The sequence below is a fragment of the Lutra lutra genome, chromosome 18, assembly GCF_902655055.1.
Source record: "Lutra lutra chromosome 18, mLutLut1.2, whole genome shotgun sequence".
NCBI classification, from domain to species: domain Eukaryota; kingdom Metazoa; phylum Chordata; class Mammalia; order Carnivora; family Mustelidae; genus Lutra; species Lutra lutra.
Window position 1 is genome coordinate 22555575 of NC_062295.1, and position 14351 is coordinate 22569925.

Consider the following 14351-nt stretch of genomic DNA (forward strand, 5'->3'; position numbering starts at 1 on the left):
GGGCTCCCTACTCAGCGGGGAGCCTGCTTCTCCCTCTCCGTCTCTCCCTGCTTGTGCTCTCTTGCTCTCTCTGCCAAATAAATAAATAAAACCATTAAAAAATAAAAAATAGGGACGCTTGGGTGGCTCAATCAGTTAAGCAGCTGCCTTCGGCTCAGGTCATGATCCCAAGGTCCCAGGATCAAGTCCCACATAGGGCTCCTTGCTCAGCGGGGAGCCTGCTTCTCTCTCTGCCTCTGCCTGCTTGTGCTCCCTCTCTCTCTGACAAATAAATATATAAAATATTTTTTTAAAAAAAAATTTTTAAATAATAATATTAAAAAAATAAATAAAATGAGTTGTATTTCTCATCTCCTCCTGAGTCTAAGTGCTGGGGAAGAACAAACCGGAATCTTCTAGCACTGGAGGTCCAGTCACTTTGGTGAGCAATCTGGCAGGTACTGAAGAAAGAACAGACAGAGGCAAGCACATTCAGTGACTGGCGATTCCACTCCTGGATAGAAACCTGAGCAAATTGGGGGTCACTACAATATGGCTTGCAATAGACACAGCCAGGGTCAGAAATCCTCAAAGAGCACTGATTTTAAACAGGATGGAATTTCCCCTTCCTGTGAAAGCCTGGAGGTCAGCAGTGCAGGGCTGGTGGGACCTGGGCTCCTTCTCTCCTTGTCCCGTCCCAAGTGGCTTCCTTTCCCAAGATCATCTCCTGTCAGCAGCAGGAAGAAACCAAAGGAGAGGGGCTCACACTTGGCCACTTTTGGAAACACCCTGCCAGGCGCATCCCTCCCCAGCTTTCACCCATGAGGCTAATTTGGCACCCGGCCACGACAGAGACTGCCAGGAGCTGTCCTCACCGGGGGTTCCGTTACTCTGGAAGAAGGAAGAATGGAGGCAAGGGGACAACTAATGGTCTCAGTCAGTGGGGCCATAGCAGGGGTCCCACGAGGGCCGGAAAGACAGAAATTCTCAAGTAGACACAAGGTGAGTATACTCCCGTTTATTGGCTAAGACTGAATACACATTTTTAATGTGTCCAAACATTAATGGATATAAAAGATCCTGAAAAAAAAACAAAAAAAACGAGAGTCATACCATATTGTGGATTATTTAAATGTTATACAGGCTTCTTTCTGTTTTTCTCATATTATAAGATCAAAGGAATGTCGTATTCCAACAAAAGAAGGTTTTAGAAAGTGACATACTTTTGCCAAACAATTGATGGCTTTATTAGTAGACAGCACTTGAGAAGACTGGCTCGTTTCGGGGTGAAAACAAAACTTGGATCTCACATGTGAAGGTGAAACCAAACGGTTTAAAAGTACCACTCAATATTCAGCAATGAGTGCAGCCCGGAATCAACCAAGGAGAACCAATGTCTCATCGTGCAGGAGACAACGCCAGCCAATGGGCACACTGGGCTGTACTAGCTGGACTTCAGCCCTAGCTTGCGGCCTAAAGGTTAAAGGACAAGCTGACAAGCCAACAGCAGGAAACATAAACCATCTAAACTACTTTTAAATAAGAAAACAAAAAGCAACAAATGAGAGCACAAAACAGTTCATACACCTACATTAAAACTGAGTGTTTCTGCCTGGTGAAGGGCACCCCCTAAATAACCAGACATGAGTGCCGTCCTGAGAGCTGTTTGCACCTGTCGGGGCAGGCACAGAAAGCAATCCCCAAAAGGGAAGAAATCCCCCCCAATAACTGGCGATCAGATGAATGGACACTGAAACATGCCACTACCTTCCACCCAACGGACTGGCCAAAGTGAGAAAGCAGGGCAGCAACAAGCACTGGTGGGGACCTCCCCACCCCGGGGGGAGGCTCGATGACCAATCGAAAGAAAAATTTGGTAGAACCATAGGAAATTAACCAGTCTGACTTGTCCTCCCATCCCCGGTGGCTATGCCGGAGAACGTTCCATGCAAGCGTGGAAGGGGACCCACGGAAGACATCGTGGCTTTGTTTACGAGCCTGGGAGCTGGAGGTACCCAGCTGTCTGCCCCTTGGAGAACATGTGGGACGCCGCGGAGCGGTCCCGGCACCGAAGCGCACGGAGAAGGAGCAACACGTGTTGAGTGAGAGAAGAAACAGCCCAAGGTCTGCAGCAGAGTAAGACCACATGTCGCAGAAGTATATCCCCACAGGCGACAGCACATCTGACAAGGATACATTCGTGTTCAAAGTGAAACGGGCGCTCGGCGTGACAGGAGGAAAACAGGGAAGAGAGAGCCCTAAGCCCGGAGAAGCCTTTCATGGACGAGCACCCCGAGAGCCAAACAGAAAAGCTCGGATGTGCTCAATTATGCCTTTAACAATGTGTGTGCATCAGGAAGGCTGGCTCTCAAGGGTGCTGGGGTGAGGAAGACATGCAAGGCTGAGAATCCACTCTGTCCTAGAGAAGGGTGACCCGCCATCTGCCCTGCTTGCATGACTGTGTGTGTGAGCTGGCTCAGTCCCACAACTGAGCACGTGTATGCCTTGAGCCAGCTTCATCCACTACCCGCTGAGGGCCACCGCGGGTCTCAGGCAGGGCAGAAACTCCAGGCCTGGAATTCGCACCCCCCGCCATGTATTTCCACTTGCTCTAAATTGGAGCGGTTTCATACAACAGACATTTTGAGGAAGGAAAGCCTGGGGATGAGGAATACATTCTCTGGGTCCCGGGGGGCTGCCAATGCAGCATACCATGCGGATGGAGTCACAGTCCCCCCAGGGTGGCAACAACCACCACACAGCTAACCAGAGAACTACAGGCTTGAAACCAGGGTCAATGGAGGGGGGTGTCAAAGGTCACTGCTCAATTTTGCATCAGCTTAAGGATAAACCCATATAGGGCCAAAAGGGGCAGCTGTTGTCCCCAAGTCCAGGCTGGGCCTCGGTGGGGGTTTTCAGCCCCAGACCTCGATGAGGTCCCCGGATTCCATGCCCAGATCAGCAGGCAGCTCCTTGCCTGAAAGCTTTGTCCCATCAAAGAAGAAAGAGAGCTTGTGGCCTGAGAGTCCCATGGCCTCCTCGTACCGGGACATGAGGTTCTTGAGAGGAGAGTCCTGGACAGAGAGGGAAAAAGATGAAGGTTAAGAATTTGAAAAGAGGGCGCCTGGGTGGCTCAGTGGGTTAAGCCACTGCCTTCGGCTCAGGTCATGATCTCGGGGTCCTGGGATCGAGGCCCACATCGGGCTCTCTGCTCGGCGGGGAGCCTGCTTCCCTCTCTCTCTCTCTGCCTGCCTCTCCATCTACTTGTGATCTCTCTCTGTCAAATAAATAAATAAAATCTTTAAAAAAAAAAAAAAAAAAAGAATTTGAAAAGAGTCGGGGCGCCTGGGTGGCTCAGTGGGTTGGGCCGCTGCCTTCGGCTCAGGTCATGATCCCAGAGTCCTGGGATCGAGTCCCGCATCGGGCTCGCTGCTCAGCAGGAAGCCTGCTTCCCTTCTTCTCTCTCTGCCTGCCTGTCTGCCTACTTGTGATCTCTCTCTGTCAAATAAATAAATAAAATCTTAAAAAAAAAAAAAAAAAAGGATTTGAAAAGAGGGGGCGGCACCTGGCGGGCTCAGTCGGGAGAGCATGTGACTCTTGATCTTGGGGTCATGAGTTTAAGCCCTACACTGGGTGTAGAGATTACTTAAAGACAAAGCTTAAGGGGTACCTGGGTGGCTCAGTGGGTTAAGCCTCCGCCTTCAGCTCAGGTCATGATCTCAGGGTCCTGGGATTGAGCCCCACTCGGGCTCTCTGCTCAGCAGGGACCCTGATTCCTCTCTCTCTCTGTCTGCCTCTCTGCCTACTTGTGATCTCTCTCAAATAAATAAATAAAATCTTAAAAAAACAACAACAACAAAGCTTAAGGGGGCACCTGGGTGAGTCAGAAACCCAGGGTGGTTTCGGCTCAGGTCGTGGGATCAAGCCCCGTATCAGGCTCCACCCTTGGCGCGGAGTCTGCTTGTCCCTGTCCCTCTACCCTCACCCCACCCCTCTCTGTATCAAATAAACAAATCTTTTTTTTTTTTAATTTTTAGGGGCGTTTGGGTGGCTCAGTGGGTTGAGCCTCTGCCTTGGGCTCAGGTCATGATCTCAGGATCTGGGATCGAGCCCCTCATCGGGCTCTCTGCTGGGTGGGGAGCCTGCTTCCCCCTCTCTGCCTGCCTCTCTGCCTATTTGTGATCTCTCTCTGTCAAAATAAATAAATAAAATCTTTAAAAAAAATTTTTTTAAAATACAATAAAATCTTATTTAAAAAAAAAAATTTGAACGGAGGGGCTGAGAACTTGTAGAGATGGACAGAGGACTCGGGACAGGGAGACCACAAGGGGAAGGCAAGTGGACAAAGAAGCCAGCACAGCTGGGCTCCTCTCTAGGGGACTGGGCCATGGAGCCCAAGGCTCAGGATGTGGGCTCTGGGTCAGGCAGGTTCTGCAAGCCCCCAGTTCCTCACATCCCAGTGCAGCATCTGTCACCATGAAGCAGACAGTCCCGACCCCAAAGCAGAGTGAGGACGACCTGAACTGGAGGCCATGCTCTCCCACTCTACTGATGCCTGACCCTAGGCAAGTGGTACGAATCCTCTGTGGTCCTGAGCCCCGGTGAGTGCGAGTGGGACCTTATTTGGAAACAGGGTCTTGGCAGATGTAATCGGGTTAAGAGGAGGGCACACACTCGGTGAGGGTGGGCCCCAGTGACTGATGTCCTTGCAAGAAGACGCACACACAGAGACACACAGGGACCGCACTACGTGACCACAGAGGCAGAGACCAGGGTGATTCAGTGGCAGGCCACCCCCAGAAACCAGGAAGGGTTTTGCCCGGGGTCTCTGGGGGAGTACGGGCCTGCGACACCTCGGTGTCTGACTCCAACTCTCCAGGCCCTCAAGGGAATACATTTGGGTAAGCCACCTGGCCTGGGACATTCTGTGACAGCAAGCCTAGGAAACCAATACTTCAAGTTGCACCCCTTCTCTAGACACGCGTCCCTATTAGTTAAATAAGGGTAACAACAGCAGTTTCCATCTAACTGGGCTGTGAAACTCACTAAGCCCCTGACCGTGAATTCTCTCTAGCATGGGGACTGTCGCTTAGAAGCCTGGCAGTTACTCTGACGGGTTTCACGGTCACAAAGGGCCTTTCCATTTTACACAGGAGGAGTCAGGAGATCAGAGCAAAGGTTCCTGGCGCAATGGGGAGAAAGCTGAACAGCGGGCTTTTGCCAGGCTCTAGGATGGGCGGGAACCCAAACCACTCGGGACCAGAGGGAAGCCCCCTGGGTTAACTGGTGGGAGGGACAGGAGGACAGAGGGCAGGGGGAGAGGCATGCACAGCCATGCCTCCCACTCACCGGAGACAGTGAGACTTCTAGTGTCTGGTGTTTCTCCTTTCCCTGCACCCGCAGCTGGAGCAGTTGGGACATCTCTGAGGTCTCGGGAGAACTTGCTAGCACCACGCAGTCTGCGGGAAGGAGGATCAGGAAGCCAGGCCTGAGTGGGGCCTGGAAGCCCGGCCAACTTCATCCCCTCCCTGTGGCGAAGGCCTCCTCCAGGCTCCACCTCCCCGCCTTCCTCTCACCGATGATGTCAGCCACTCCGAGCTTTAGTGTCCTGGGAGTAGCAGTAGGGGACAGCTCTGTCTCTCCAAAGAGCAAGAGGATCCTCCTTGGGGACACCCCGAGACGGGTGGCCATGTGGTCCACCACACGCTGTAGGGGCTCCGACTGGGGAGGGGACAAGAAGCAAAGGAGGCCACCTCCTGACGTGCCCTGCCCCACCCACCACTCCAACATGTCGCTGGCCTTTGCTACTGGCTGAGCTCCTCAGCTGTGGCTCCATAGATTTCCCTGGAGAAGTACAGAATAAAGCCATGTCCGTATGGGGGTTGGGAAGGAAAAAGGACAATGGCGCAGACCACAGCAAAGTGGACCTCGTGCGCCCCCTGCGACAGGCCACTCTCGACAGGTCCCCAACTCTCGCAGACGGGTGCAGCTACGTCTGCCTAGGTAAGAGAAGCCAGGAAATCACTCATGGTGCAAGCGTTGGCAATGAGCTCCTATGTTTTAAAAGCATTCTGCAGGGGTGCCTGCGTGGCTCAGTCAGTGAGGGAGTCTGCCTTCAGCTCGGGTCATGATCCTGGGGTTCTGGGATTGGGCTCCCTGCTCACTGAGGATCTGCTTCTCCTCCTGCCCCTCCCCTGGCTCATACAGCAGCACACACACTCTCTCTCCCTCCCAAGTAAATAAAATCTTTCTTAACAAATAAATAAATGCATTCTACATCTGCAGGGCAGACGAACAAAGATGCGCTTGCTAAAGCCATGGGCTGCATGTTTGCACAGTCTGGTTTAGCTGCTTCCAAAGCGTGGTTATGGCTCAACCAATGGTTGCTTCTGTTACCGCTCTTGTTCCGGCATTGGGCTCATCCCTACAAACATGGTCCTTTCACCAGGGAGCCAGGGGAGCTCCGAATGAATGAGTGACACCCGTGTGCAGAAGGCTGCCATCAAAGCAAGTGCTCATGGGAAGCACAGGGTCCGAGGGAAGGAAAGAGGGGGGGGCTACCAAGCCAAGCCTCTCGGGATGCTTACATGGAGCACTGAAGGGTGGGTGGGCGGTCTGCTGGAGAAGGGAGGGTGAGGAAAAGACCATCGGGATAAAGGGAAGAGTGAACCCAAGGCACGGGGTTGTGGGGCCTGGAGGGGCACCAGCAGGATGGGTGAAGCGGGACACTGTCCCCCTGTGCCCACCCACCGCGCTCGCTCCACCTACAGCTCGGGGGAACCTTCTCCCACAGGCCCTCCAGGCACTTGCCATTCTGACAGGCAGTCTAACCACATCAGCCCGGCATCGGATTTTCATCGGGAAGAGTCGGGGGCTCTCCGGAAGGGTGGGACCCTCCACCAGGACCACCTCGTCCTCTTGGTGCTGGTGATCCTGGCCCTGGCGCTGCTTGGGACTCAGGCAGGAACGGAGATCTTGGAGGCGCTTGCTCACCTCCCTGGGGTGCAGAAAGGACTCTGGGTCAGGCAGGGGGCGGCACCCGCCAAACTGCCCTTCTCTACCCCAGCGAGCCCCCTGCCCTTGGCACCTTAACTTCTGGAGTGCCCGCGTATGCTTTCTGCTTTTGGTCCTTGGCAGAGGTGAAGGCAAAGGAGAGGTGTCTTGAACCCTGCAAAGAGAAGAGAGGGCTGCGCTGGAGGAAGAGGAGGGGACCCCAACCCAGTATCTCCCCTCATGAGCTATGGACCACTGCGGAGCAAGAGGGGGAGAGCTCGAACCAAAAGGGAGAATCTTCTAGCAACATCATCTTGTGGATAGGGGGAGGTAAAGTCAGGGAAAATCTGAGCCCTCATTTTTATACTTACATGACCTAAATATTGGCAAGGAAAATGCCTAACACTCATTCATTCCTTCATTTGTTCATTTATGTATTTTAAATGCCTAACATTTAAGGTAAGTCACTTCCCAGGTGAGTATCTGGTAATATCCAATGGACACCAAGTACTTACTACATGCCAAGTGTTAAACTACTTGAAAATTTTGACACAGGTGCCATCGTTATCCCCATTTTCTAGAAAAGGGAAGTGAGTATCTGGTAATATCCAATGGACACCAAGTACTTACTACATGCCAAGTGTTAATCTACTTGAAAATTTTGACACAGGTGCCATCGTTATCCCCATTTTCTAGAAAAGGGAAGTGAACCACAGAGCTAGTTAAAGAGACAGGTAGCTTGAAACACAAGGGTCCCCATGGCCACACCTGTCAGAAGCAAAGATGCAACATTCCACTCCCATGGGTGGTCCTGAAGGGCCCAGCGCTCCTCCCAAGACCCTCATTCCTCACCTGAGCCTGGAGGCTCCCTCCACTCCCTCCATCCCTTCTCCTTACCCTTTCAGGAGCCACCCGAGGATCCTGCCCGCACCTCAGCCCAGCCCTCGGGCTCCCTTTCTGCTGGGGGGGTAGGGGGCAGTGCCCCGGCCTCACTCACAGAAACCCCTCCTTTGTCTTCTCTTCCGCATCCTTACTCCTGAGCTTCTTCTTCCAGGGAGACTCTGGAAACAGGGCATCCTCAGCATGGGGACTGCTGGAATCTGCCATATCCGTCTCTGGGGACAGAGAAGGAAAAGCGGACAAGGTCAATGAAGGGAGGGCAGCAAGAGGCCAAGCAGAGGCATGCCAGGGGCTTCTCGAGGTCCCAGGAAAGGAGCAGACCGAGGAGCCCCAATATGCGTGCACGCACACACACACATACACACACATAACCGCGCAGTAACGCTGGGGAAGTGCTGGCGGGGCGTGAGTCACAGGGAAATGCCTGCTGCAGAGAAAAGGACGAGCCGGAGTCTGGCAGAGCAGGAGTGTCTGAGTCTCGCGCTAAGGCATGAGCCTGCGTGGTGAGGGTGGACAGTCACAATGTGACCCTCTCCAGCTAAGCCATGATTCACTTAATCTCTTCTCACTTTTTTGATCAGCTGCACCCCACAAATACAAAATAAACACAACCTAGGAAACACGTACTTACCTAATACACATGTACTCCTTATTACATGTGTATGTACTATTTATGTATGTGATAAAACATACTTCTAACCAGATGCTGGTATTTTTTTAAAAAAATGGTCCTCTTGGGGGACATGGGTGGCTCAGTTAGTTAAGCATCTGCCTTCGGCTCAGGTCATGATCCCGGGGGTCCTGGGATCGAGTTCCACATTGAGCTTCCTGGTCAGCAACGAGTCTGCTTCTCCCTCTCCCTCTCCCTCTGTGTGCTCTCTCTCTCAAATAAATAAATCTTAAAACAAACAGACAAACAAAAGTTCCTCTTATGTCCTTCCTGTACCCAACTAGATGGGCAGAGCAAGACTATGGGGTGGGGGTGGTGGGGCGCAGGGAGGGAAGGAAGTAGAGGTAAGTACAGGTCCTCTGAGCCTGTATTTCTCAAATTTCCTCCATGTGGGCATCACTATCACATCGTGCCATCCATACCTCTATAATGTTGAAGACCTTTCTTTAAATCCCTCACTGTAACTAGGATTTCTTGTAATGGGAAACTAGAGATTTATTTTAGAACATCGAGGATCTTTCCCATTTTGTTAGCCACCCACAAAGGATCATCATTAACCACAAAAATAAATATAAATACTGCAAAAACAAAGCAATGATAAATAAGTCCTAGATCAGTGGTTCTCGACCCAGGGGACATGTGGCAATGTCTCAAGACAATTTCTGTTGTCACAGTGAGGGGGAGAGGGGGTTGGAGCGTGTGATACCGGCCTCTGGTGGGCAGAGGTCAGGATGCTGCCAAACATCCCACAATGCCCAGGACAGCTCCACACGAAGAATTGCTCCGCCCAAATGTCAGCAGTGCCGAGGCTGAGACATCCTGTCCTCGATAAATGCGGCAGCTGCTAGAGACCCGAGATTCCGCCTTTCTGACAAGCTCCTGGGAGATGCCCAGCACTACTAGGCCTACATGTGGAGCAAGGGCAGAGGGACCCTTGGACTTACACACTCCTGGTACTGTCCTAAAGCATAAATGTACCCCAAGAGAGAGCTCTCTATACATTCTCTTTAATTAACTCTCACCAAAATCCTTTGACATGGATCCACTGTTATCCCCATTTTCCTGATGACAAAACTGAAGCACTGAGAGAGGAGCCTGCCCCAGGTCACACAGCTAGCTACCAGAGGGTAGAGCTGAGATTCAAACCCGGGCCAGCTGATTCTGAAATCAGCTCCTGATCATCCTACCATGCTTGCTCATGGTGTAGAAGTCTTGGTCCAAGGTCTGCATTTGCCCACTGGATCACTTCCTTATCAAACTTGATTCCTACGCACTGCCTTTGGGTGGTTTGGAAAAGCCACATCACTGGGGGAGGACCAAGGCTGGCAGCCCTGGTAAGATTCAAAGAACACCACGCTGGCTCCAGAATGTTCCCAAGGAACTTGTTGCCGATGTACCAAGATGTTACAGATTCTCAACAGCTCCTCCTCCCCGGCCCCCAGGATTGCAGAATCAGAATCTTTGGAGATGGCCTAGAACTCTGTAGATTATCACACTCTTGTGCCTATCGGGCGGGGGTTAGGGCGGCCTGGCAGCATTTCCTACGCCTCCTGGTTAACACTCCATCTCAATTCAGGACTGGAGCTTTTTTCTGGCTAGGATGCAGGAGTCAACCCTCCCATCCCCTTCCTTTGAGCTTCAGGGGAAAATTGGCCACAGGGTTGTAAACTCCAGGAATCTTCCTCAGAGAAGTCAGCACTAGGCTCCTCTCCCTGGAAGCCCGCCCCTACCTTCCTCAGCCTCTGGGGGACAGAGTTTCAGGAGGGACTGGTGATCTGGGATGAGATGAAGGCTGCTTTTCACCTGTAAAGACAAAAGTGAATCAGTCCCAAGTCCTCCCTCCACTGAAAGGGAAAGCAAGAGGACTCTTTTCTTCTTCCAGCTCTCAAGTCCAAGTCCTCTCTGGGGGAGTTAAGAGCCCAACTTCCCCAAGATCCAAAACTGAGTACCCTTACGACTACCCCCCTTTCCCCAAGACATTCTGAGGATGCAAGTTTAGTTCTTCTTTTACCTTCTTACTAGGTTGCTAGCCATCCCACTTTCTCGGAATCCTGGGAAATCCCAGATCCCTAGCTCGCCCTACCACCTGGAGTCCCCAACCTTCTCTGAACTTCCATGACCCCAGCATGATCCTTAGCAATGGGCCCCAATCTCAAAAACCGACAGGCCCCAAATTCCAGTCCCAGGTTCTGCCAGCCCTTCTCTGAAGCATCAGGGATCCCGGTCCCTAAGCCTCTCTCTCTGCTCCCAACACTCCAGCTCCCGGAATCCCAAATTCCCAACACACTCCAAACCTCTTCACAAACCCTGCATCTCTCTGCCCCACCCCCTGCTTCCATTTAGTCCCCCAAGACCAACCCCAGAAGCCTAACCTCAGCCGTCCCCAAACCCAGCCCTCCGCCCTAGCCCTCCCGGGGACCCCGGCTGCACCTTCCCGGAGTACACCGGAACAACCGGTGCCTCCCCCGGATCCAGCAACAGCCGCCGCCGTCGCCTGACCGGGGCCCGCGGGGCTCCGGCTGGTGGTGCGTCCGCCCCTTCGCTGTCGCTGTCGCTGTCGTCCCGGGGGACGGCCGGCCCTGAGGGTTCCGGGAGAGGGACCTCGACCGAGTCCGCAGCGCCGCCCGCCGTTGCGACCTCCAGAATATCCTCATCGCTGTCGCTGACCAAGTCCACAAACTCCGAGTCCAAGGTGCGCTGGGCTGGAGGTGGCGGGATGCGAGGACGACAACCCCGACCGCCCCGGGACCCGCGAGCCCCTCGCCCGGCACCGCCGCCCCGCGGCCGGCGGCCCCGTTTCCTCACCGGCTCCGCCATGGCACACACCCGCCGACCACGGTCCCCCGCCTCTAGACGCCTCGTCCAGCCCCCTCCAGCGACTTCCGCCCGTCATTGGGTGAACCGTCTGCTAGTCAACGCCTCTCCCCGCCCACAACCCGTGGTTTCCCCTCCCCGCTTTTCATTGGTCGCCGCTTCCGCCCATCAAGTGTCCACCACTAAAACCAGGGCGCCAAAGATTCCAACCAGCCTCGGCGCAATCAGCCTGGGTTTCTATTCGTTCCAGCTCACCCATTGGCCGGCTGCCTCCCTCTTGACCAGCCCACTCCGGTCCCCCATTAGAGATCTGGGTACCCGGTTGGTGGGGGAGCGGGGCATCCTGGGAATTGTAGTCCTTAGGCCCTCAGAACACAAGGTGTTCGAAAGCGGCCTCCCGAATTGCCTTTCTTTTATTTATTTATCGTCTATCATTTTTTAAAAGTAATTTTTACACCCAAATTGGGGCTCAAACCCACAACCCTGAGAACAAGAGTCACCGGCTCTACCAACTGAACCGGCAATAGGAGCACCTGGGTGGCTCAGTTTGTTAAGCCTCTGACTCTTGACCTTAGCTCAGGTCTTGATCTTGGGGCTGGTGGGCTCCACAGTGGAGGCTACTTAAAAACAAACAAGCGAACAAAACAAAAACGAAAAACCCACGGTGGAATTAGGCTTTAGCCCTCTGGGATATCCTCGTGAATTGTTCACCGCCACTAGGTTGTGGGCTAATTCCACTAATCGCCATCCCCAACCACAGGTGCAGAATCCACATGGAACACACCCCGGCCCAGCCCAGCACTTCAACCCCACTCAACTCTGAAAAGCCTTCCACGTCACACATAGCCTCCCTCGCCCCCAACGCCTACTGACCAGCCTCACACGCAGTCAACACAACCTGCGCCCACGCGACACCCGCCCACCGCGGACACCTGAGCACAACACGCCTCGCAAACAACACCTGGACGGGCAAATCCAGAAGAAAACTAAGAGGCTTAGTTCTCCCGGTTGAAAAGAAGGGGTGTGACTCCCCCCCCCCCCCTGCTTTTGTTTCAGAATTTTTCTTGGTCCTTTCCAAATGTATGTAAATCTATAACTCAGGGATTCCAGGGAGCTGGTAGTCATCATTTTGAAATGCAAACCTCTGGGGAGGTAGCTCCGGATCTCCCCCCTCCACTCGCCCCCCCCCCTCCTGGGGAGAATAACAGCCTAACTTTGGTGGGGGCCTTGCTGCTAGATGCGAACCACCTCTGGTGATAAATAAGCCAGAAGCTTGTTTCTCCCCTGGAGAGAAGCCCACGGCCATGATAAAGTTAGCGTGAACGCTGCAGGACAAACTGTGTTGCCAAATCCCCTTACTGGAGGCCTAGTTATTGTTTCTTTTGGAAAGAATATAGGGTTTTTGAAATTTTATGTTGAAAACAGGTTAAGGGGTTGTACCTGCTTTGGCTACCTGTAGAATTCCTTGTGTGAAACCGAAGGGAAAAAGTCGTATTCACAATGAAGTTGGGGGACACCTGGGTAGCCCAGTGGGTAGAGCGTGTGACTCTTGATTTCAGTGTCCAGAGTTCAAGCCCACCCTGGTAGTAGAGCTTGACGTGGAGCCACGAGTGGGTGGTCAAGGAAGAATTCTTGAGATGTTTTCAGTGCAAAAAGGTGATTTTTATTGTAACCCGGGGACAAGACCGGTGGGCGGAAAGAGCAGCACTTATGGCTGTAGGAAGCTGGTGGCTTATGCTTAGTGCTCAAGGGAGAGGGGACATGCAAGGAATATGAAATCATAAATGCCTTCATCAAATTTATTTTTTTTAAAGATTTTATTTAGTTATTTTAGAGAGAGGAAAGGAGAGCATGTGGGGTGGGGGTACAGAGGAAGAGCGAGAGAATCTCAAGCTGCCTCCTCACTGAGCACAGAGCCCCACTGGGAACCCACACGGGGCTCAGTCCCAGGACTCTGAAATCACCACCCAAGGAGTAATCAAGAATCAGGTGCGGAACCCACTGAACCACCCAGGCACCCATGACAGTTTTATTCTTCAGGTGAATGCCTGTAATGTGCATCACATTCTGGTTTAATGTTTTCAATAATAAAAACTGTTTTTGTGGGGACGCCTGGGTGGCTCAGTCAGTTAAGCGTCTGCCTTCGGCTCAGGTCGTGATCCCAGGGTCCTGGGATCGAGCCCGGCATCAGGCTCCGTGCTCAACCGGAAGCCTGCTTCTCCCTCTGCCTACCGTGGGCTCTCTCTCTCTCTCTCTCTGGCAAATAAAGAAAATCTTTATTAAAAAACCTGTTTCTGTGTCTCTGCTACCTTGGCGGAGGTTTTCCGCCTTGGAAGATTTTGTTTTTTCTTTCCATTTCCCAACACACCCACCAACCACACCGCGCGTCTCAGAAGCTACAAAGCCTCCGCACATCTGCTTTATTTGCAACTCCTGCTCATCGCGCACCCCAGCGCGGCGCAGACATGCCCCTTCAACGCTTCACACTTCCTACATCACCTCCAACTGATGACCCCCGACACCTCGCCCCACGCTTCGCACACAATACGCACACGGCATACGCCCAGTACCAGCGCCTCTCAACACGATGTTCACATCACTTGTACTTCATCCGTCCATCCATCCAGGGCAGCATCCTAGCCACCACGCACAGCCCAGTCCCTCCCCCTGCCCCATCACCTAATATCCCCAACACAGGTGCCCTATTCCGTGTAGACGGGGCCCAGCCCTATTGTAGGGGCATAGCCCCAGAAGATGGCGCTGTGTACCAGGGGACAGAGGCCCCCCAGGCTCCCGTAGAGGGGACCCTAAGGAACTCCCGGTCCCAGGAAGCCTTCGGCCACTCTTGGTCGACAGGCTGAGAGCAGAAAGATTGTACCCAAAACCCTTCTGCCAGCCTTGGGCCCCACCCAGAGGCCGCTGTCAACCATGGAGGCAGCGGGGGTTGGCCCCAAGGACCTTGGAATGTCCCTCAAGCCTCCTTCTCCAACTTCGC

At 53.0% G+C, this 14351-nt stretch overlaps 1 protein-coding gene across 1 annotated transcript; it reads right to left on the bottom strand.

The window, feature by feature from the left end:
• Window positions 1–971: 971 nt before the first annotated feature.
• NFATC2IP (nuclear factor of activated T cells 2 interacting protein) lies at window positions 972–11393 on the bottom strand. The gene is made up of 8 exons (XM_047714306.1): window positions 10973–11393; window positions 10273–10345; window positions 7970–8087; window positions 7067–7147; window positions 6790–6976; window positions 5556–5700; window positions 5329–5438; window positions 972–3053 (listed from the first exon to the last, which is right to left on the bottom strand). The coding sequence occupies exons 1-8, from the start codon at window positions 11357–11359 to the stop codon at window positions 2895–2897; spliced, it is 1260 nt and encodes a 419-aa protein (XP_047570262.1). The 5' UTR covers window positions 11360–11393; the 3' UTR covers window positions 972–2894.
• Between the last annotated feature and the right edge of the window lie 2958 nt (window positions 11394–14351).

Coding starts and splice junctions, on each gene's coding strand:
- NFATC2IP (XM_047714306.1), bottom strand. CDS start 11,359: ATGGCGGAGCCGGTGAGGAAACGGGGCCGCCGGCCGCGGGGCGGCGGT. Junction 10,346..10,972: donor TTCCGGTGTACTCCGGGAAG/GTGCAGCCGGGG, acceptor TTGTCTTTACAG/GTGAAAAGCAGCCTTCATCT. Junction 5,439..5,555: donor CGGAGTGGCTGACATCATCG/GTGAGAGGAAGG, acceptor TCCTTCCCGCAG/ACTGCGTGGTGCTAGCAAGT.